Here is a 7097-nt window from a genome sequence, read left to right as displayed (position 1 = left end):
TTTTGGAGTAAGAGTCTCGGCCGTTCCTTTGGTGAATCAGACTTGAACCAAGACTCATCATGGCTCATCTAGCTCTGGATATTTAATGGTGTGCTTGGCTTGGGTCAAGACTGGATAACTTAGCCTTGGCCATTCAATGAAAAATCTAAAGTTAATTAATCATTAAGTAAAAGAAGGGGGAGGGGGCAAAATGGATCTATTAAGACAAAAATGTTGAAATCCTTAATGTTTTTCTCTGGTTTTACGTTTTTTTTAGTCCTTTGCCAAGTATTTGACATTAATTTGTTCTGTTTATTGAAAATAAAAAATTAAAAATGTGGGGCAAAATGGGCCACCTTCAGAAAATGTTTATCATATAAATTTTTCAACTTGTCTTACTTTTTTTGGCCTTTTACTGAGTTTATGGTATTAATTTTGTTGTGTCTATCGAAATTAAAAAATTGAGAAAAGTGAGAAATGTCAAAAAAATTACAACAAAAATTTTTTTCAAATGCGGTTCGTTTGGAATAACTTTTAAACGGATTTACCGATCGATTCTAAAAACTAATCAGCTCTTAACATCAAAAAACCATGTTGATCGCAGCCAGCCCGCTCAAAGTCAGTTGATTCGTTAGTTAGTTATCGTTGTCAAAAGAAAACCAAAAAGTATTTTTCGGAATTACTGAAATTCCTATTTCGATCAATTTAAACTGAAAGATTCTTTGTGACTCTTCAGAAACTGCGTCGAATGCCGCCAACCGTGTAGAAATCGGTTCATTAATTCAAAAGTTATTACAGTTTAAAAATTCAAAAAATAGTGTTTTATCAAACTTCTATCAGATTTTTGAGCTCGGAGAATTCAAAATGACACGAAAATTATATTTATTAAAAATTGATTTTTCTATCAATTATTTAATTAAAATTTCCATCAATAATTAAAAAATTAAATTTATTAACTGAAAAAATTTTTCTTCTTGATCTGAAGAGAAAAATTCTTAAACTAAGAAATTTATATTGGTTTAAGTGAATTTTATTTGATTCAAGAATTTTTCGTCTTGATTCAATACAATGAATTTCTTTAAAGTTGTAAAAATTTATTGTTTAACGAATATTTGTTAGCAAATGCTAAAATTAAAAATTTATTATTCAACCAAAACAATTACATATCGTCAAAATTGATATGGTCTTTAAAAAAATTAAAATTAATTAATTTACAGTTAAATTTTAAATATTGATAATTTTAAATATTAAAATTTATAATAAAATATTGAAAATCCATAGAATAATGTACAAAGTCTAAGGTAATATAAGGACTTGACTTTTGCATTTTTTTTAATTAATAACCATGTGTAAAAAATAGTTAATTTTCATCAAAACACGATATTAAATAACATAAATTATATAAATAATAAACCGTCACACTTCATCATTATATAGATTTAGCTTATGAGAATGATGAGATGTATAGTAGCTCATCGGTCGTATAGTGTAGGGGTTTGGTATCGGTCTAGCAAGCGCGCGGCTCAGGTTCGAATCTCGGATAGGACGGATGTGATTTTCACTTTATTTCTATGATTAGCGAAAGTTAGGTTTAAATAAGAGTCAAACAGTCTGAAATTGCATTAGCTCTACATCTAAAATCAAATTAAAAAAAATGACGCTTAAAAAATTAATTTTTTTATTATTTCTTATCAAAAAGCATGAGGCAGACTTGAAAATTGACTAGGGCACGGTCCTGGTAACCAGGCATGGGCCAGTCGTGGCAACTAAGGGAATTAAAATTAATTAATAAAAAAATAACAATAAAAGAGGACTCAGGGGTTCAAAATCAGATCTAATTTTTATTTTCATCAGGTCCGATTTTGAACCCTAAAGCGCCGAAAACGGAAATTTGTAGCGCTTGTGGGACCAAAACCGGACCTACTTAAACATGGAAACAGGCTCTTGTTTGAGCCCCCAAGTCCGAAATAGATCCGACTTTAGAAGGTTTTAAATGGGCTCTAAATTTCGACTCGGGTAGCACTTCTTGAACATCGGTAGCGTTTTTTAACAACTGGCTAGTTTGACAGATGTGCCGACTATCAATCAGAATTCTTTTTTGAGGAGAATTCAGAATCTGTAAAGCATTCTGCGGTGCAATATCAAATAACCGATCAAGAGAATCTCTGAAATTTTTTTCAACTAATAGTTGAGCTGGAGATCTTTTTCGAGCTTTATTCACTTGAGTTATTTGCCAATCTTTGTACAATTTTTCAATTTTTACGATTGTATTATGTGAGTTGTTTGCAGGCAATGAAAACTTATTCCACACCTTACTAACCTCAAAAAGAACAAGTTTAGCACTTTCGCGGATAATTCGTTTTTCTGTTCTATGTTTGTAGAAAAACAAACATAAAACGTCACGATTCATCGGTAATTTTAAATTATTTAAATTTTTCGATTCGAAGCCAACTAAGTTGATGTATTTTCTTTGATTAGTTTTACTAGACATTGTTTTTTTTTCCAAAAGTATAATTGTTGTTATTACATAAATAACTCTTAAAAAACCAACCTCAATTGAAGACTAATTAAAACGAAAGACAATAGAATTCACTAATTGGCGTTCTCCCGGGGAAAATTTATCAATTAAGCGGTAAAACAATAAATGCTTAGAGGGCGTTAAATGCGAATTCCTTAGGATAATTTAAATTTAAATTTGAATATTGGCAGCAATAACAACTTCATTTTTATAGAAAACACATAGTTCAATGCAAATATTAATATTTATAGAAACATAAACATAAAATATTGAGAATTTATTTTTGTGTAATAATTTTTCTGGGTTAAATTGCGATTAATTGATATTGAAAAGGAAACATATTTCTTTAGAGTCTAAATATATAATCAAAACTATAAAAACTTTTTATCTGTTTTATTTGCAAAGTAATTATAAATTTATTATCATCATTATTTAATCTAATCGTGTATATTTCATCATAAACCATAATTATAATAATCTAGTCATAGTAAACAACTTGAAGGAGGGTTCTATTTCACAAATTCTTATTGTAGTTCTTCTGATTCTTACTGAATTTTAGTAAACAATTTTTGATCTAGGAACTGCAGACAGTATATAAAGTTTACCAAGCATAAATTTGTAAAAAATTGAATGTACTTTATATTTATTATTAATTTTTTATATATATTATTGATATACTACATGATATAGATGAAAAATCATAAAAATAGAATTTGTTGAGCCTGTAACTTTTAACCATCAATAATACGAAAAATCTCACCTATACAATTTTGTTGCAAATTTGATATACTAAAAATTTATACTAAATTTTTGTTCTATATCATCGATAGTTCAATTGAAAAAGTGAAAATAATAAAAACAAAACTTTGTAGGTCTGTAGTTTTTTCTTATTGATTATACAAAAAAATTGTTAAGAACTTTGTTATAGAGCATCAAACGAACTACAAAATTGTCATTTAATTTTTTTTCTATCTCCAATAGTTTGGCTGTTAAATGCAAAAACGTAAAATTTTCAAAAATTCAAATTTCAAAGATCCGTAAAACTTAAATAATGACGATTGATTTATGACTCAATGAAATTTTTCTCAGAAATTTAATGCTTAAAAGGTCCAATCATTCATTTTATCAAAAAAAATTTTCTTCACAGCTTGCAGGGTAAAATACTGTTTAAGACCGTACTTTCCATGTTATTTATATGGGAAAACTTAAAGTTCGATGAAGGAGCTCTTAAAATTGAAATTAAGAGCTGGCCTTTTGCCAGAATTTTTGTTTAGACATATCCTATCATATTTTGGGCTAAGAGTGAAAAAAAAAAAAATATCGTCTTTTTTTGACACACCCTAATATATATATATATATATATATATATATATATATATATATATATATATATATATATATATATATATATATATATATATATGTATATATATGTACATATAGATATATTAAATACCTTATATATATATATATATTACAGGACTTATGTGAAAACATTGATGTTGATACTATGCGATCCTTGGAGACTGTGAATGAGATGAATAAATATCTACACGAACATCTAGGTTCAATTATTGACACCGTAGCACCAGAGAAAACTATTTTCCCACGTCGCCCACCGGCACCGTGGTTTACAGATCAAGTCAAAGAACTCCAGGGTCGTCGTGACAAACTCTACCGAATTTACAAGAGAACTGGTTACGCATACAAGGAATATGTAGGTGTCAGACGCTTAGTGAAAAAGAGAATAAGTGAAGAAAAGAAAAGGTACTTTGATCAGCAGTTACACAGTGCGAAAAACTCTCGGGATATGTGGAATGATTTAAGAAAACTAGGCTTAGTAAAACAAAAAAAAAATACTCAAGTGGCAATGCGAATAGATTTGAATGTTTTGAATGATTATTTTATACAGTCATCTAGCTGTCGTGACGGACCTGATGTTGGTGTCCAAGATATTGTATTGATTCGTAGAAATGACAATGTATTTAATTTCTCAGAACTGAATACATTTACTGTTAAAAAATCGATAATGCGTATAACGTCGAATTCAGTAGGACCTGATAAGTTTTCAATTAAATCATATAAATGTACATTGTCATTCCTACTGCCGCTAATTACAGAATTATTTAATAAGTCTTTGTCTACGGGAGTGTTTCCGATAGAATGGAAGTTGTCACATATCATACCCATTCCAAAGAAACCTAATGCCTCTGATTGTACTGATTATCGACCTATATCATTATTATCTAATTTGTCAAAAGCATTAGAACGGTGTGTGCATGATCAAATTGTGAGATACATTAATGACAATGATTATTTGGATAAATATCAGACCGGCTTTCGAGAAGGTTTAAACACTCAGACTGCGGTAATAAAATTTTGTGATGATGTACGACTAGCGATGAATGAATCTAATATAACCATAGCTGTACTCTTTGATTTAAGTAAAGCGTTTGACTCGGTAAACCACAAAGGTTATTGCATAAATTACAATTTATGAACTTCTCTGATTCATCAATAGATTGGATTAACTCTTACTTAACTCAAAGAAGACAGTCGGTCTATTTCAATGGTCATGAGTCATCTTGAAGGATATTATAAATGGCGTACCTCAGGGTAGTGTGCTTGGACCCTTACTCTTTTCTTTATATATTTCTGATCTTGCGAAACGGTTAAAATGTAAATATTTATTTTATGCAGACGATCTAATTATATATGCTTCATGTTGCCCATCGCAAATTAATGAATATGTTGGTATGTTGAATAATGAGATAGAAAAAATTGTTGATTGGTGCAATTTAAATTGCTTGAAATTGAATGCTACAAAAACTAGTGCTATTATACTAGGAAGTAGGCAGAGAGTTAGCAGTAATTTTTGTAAAAGTGCCCAAAATATAATTGTCTGTAATCATGTGATTCCATATGTACAATCAGTTAAATACTTGGGTTTGATAATTGATAATACTCTATCGTGGGAGAATCAAGTTGTAAGCGTATGTATTCGTGCGATGAAAACGCTAGCGCAACTAAAAATTAATAATGAAATTTTTAATGAACAGTTACGCATAAAATTGGTTACGACCTTGATTTTTCCCATCTTCGATTACTGCTGTGCTGCTTATACAAACATCTCAGGCAAATTACAGCATAGATTGCAGCGTAAAATAAACTCATGTATAAGATATATTTTTAAAAATTCTCGAGATTTGAGCACACTACTCCGTATTATAAAAATTAGGCTGGTTAAAACTTGATGTTAGAAGAGATTATTTCATAGCTTGTTTATTTTACAAAGAAATTAAGTTAAATTACTGTCAATTATTTAAATCGAATTTAGAATTTCTGCCGATTGTGCTAAGGAGAGGTGACGTCAGGAATGATTATCTACGTCTGCCAAGAAGTAATTGTGCAATTTATGAAAACTCTTTTCCTAATTCATGGTATAAAAGTTTGGAACTCGTTACCGGCCGAAATTACATTAATTGACAATTTCGAACAATTTCAACAGGCTTGCTATGACTTCTTCTTACAATAAATGTTAATGTTATTATTTCTCTGTTAATATGTTATTATTTTAAGAATTAATATGTTCTTACTTTTAATGATTTAATATCAAATATTTAAATTGTATTAAAAACACTGTATCAAATGTATACATGTAAATGATAAAATTTATGTATTGTTGATGGTCTGAAGGAGCTTAGAACTCTAGGATCAAATAAATTTTTCTATCTATCTATCTATCTATATATATATATATATATATATATATATATATATATATATATATAGATAGATAGATAATAGATTTTATTTGATCCTGAAGTTCTAAGCTCCTTTAAGACCATCTACAATACATAAAGATAATAATTTACAAATGTACATCTGATACAGTGTTCGCAATATAATTATAAGCGCTTGAGCGGAACCGCGTTTTTTTTTTTATTAAAAAATTAATATTTCGTAAACTATTGGTCGTAGAGATATCAAGTTTGGCTTATTTTGTTTGTAATTTAATTCTCTAAATTTCATTCACTGCATGTCTCGACTACTTTTGCGTAGTTTCTGAGATATTTTTATTTATATAAAAAATAAAACAATCTATTTAATTTAATTTTTCCCTCTACGACGGTTATGCATCGGGCATGCGCCGAACGATTACGAGCATATTGCTTACAGCTGTCATAAAGTTACTAAATGCAAAATGTAAACATGAAATTTATTTTTTAAGATACATCCATCTGTGTTGGGATTCTACGTTGGTCTTTTTTTTATCAATCGCTTCATTATTTTTTAATAATATCATAAAAATAAATACGGCGTTGACAGTTCAAGGTCACCACAACTGCTTATCGTTGATTTAAATAATTCTGTCAATGTTATATATTTTTTTTTATTTCAAAATATAAAGCAATTTTTTTAATTATTTTTAGCATTGGTTTTTTTTATATGCAAGAATGATTTATATTTTTTATTTAATTTAGAAAATTTTCACGTGCTAGGGACTTTTTTAGTACCCGGACTGGCCACCAGGCGGCGCCATTTTACTTTAAAAAAAAGTGGGGGGTACCCTCCTAAAATGGCCTTAAGTTTGGTAAAC

At 29.0% G+C, this 7097-nt stretch overlaps 1 protein-coding gene across 1 annotated transcript; it reads left to right on the top strand.

Annotated features, from left to right (window-relative positions):
• Window positions 1-4007: 4007 nt before the first annotated feature.
• LOC123268024 lies at window positions 4008-4997 on the top strand. Its single transcript, XM_044732904.1, has one exon. The coding sequence runs from the start codon at window positions 4008-4010 to the stop codon at window positions 4995-4997; it is 990 nt and encodes a 329-aa protein (XP_044588839.1).
• Window positions 4998-7097: the final 2100 nt, after the last annotated feature.

Source organism: Cotesia glomerata, linkage group LG6 (genome assembly GCF_020080835.1).
Source record: "Cotesia glomerata isolate CgM1 linkage group LG6, MPM_Cglom_v2.3, whole genome shotgun sequence".
In the NCBI taxonomy this organism is placed as follows: domain Eukaryota; kingdom Metazoa; phylum Arthropoda; class Insecta; order Hymenoptera; family Braconidae; genus Cotesia; species Cotesia glomerata.
This window is presented reverse-complemented; position numbering and strand designations above follow the sequence as displayed.

Excerpts from the sequence above, each read along its gene's own strand:
- LOC123268024 (XM_044732904.1), top strand. The coding sequence starts at position 4,008 with ATGCGATCCTTGGAGACTGTGAATGAGATGAATAAATATCTACACGAA.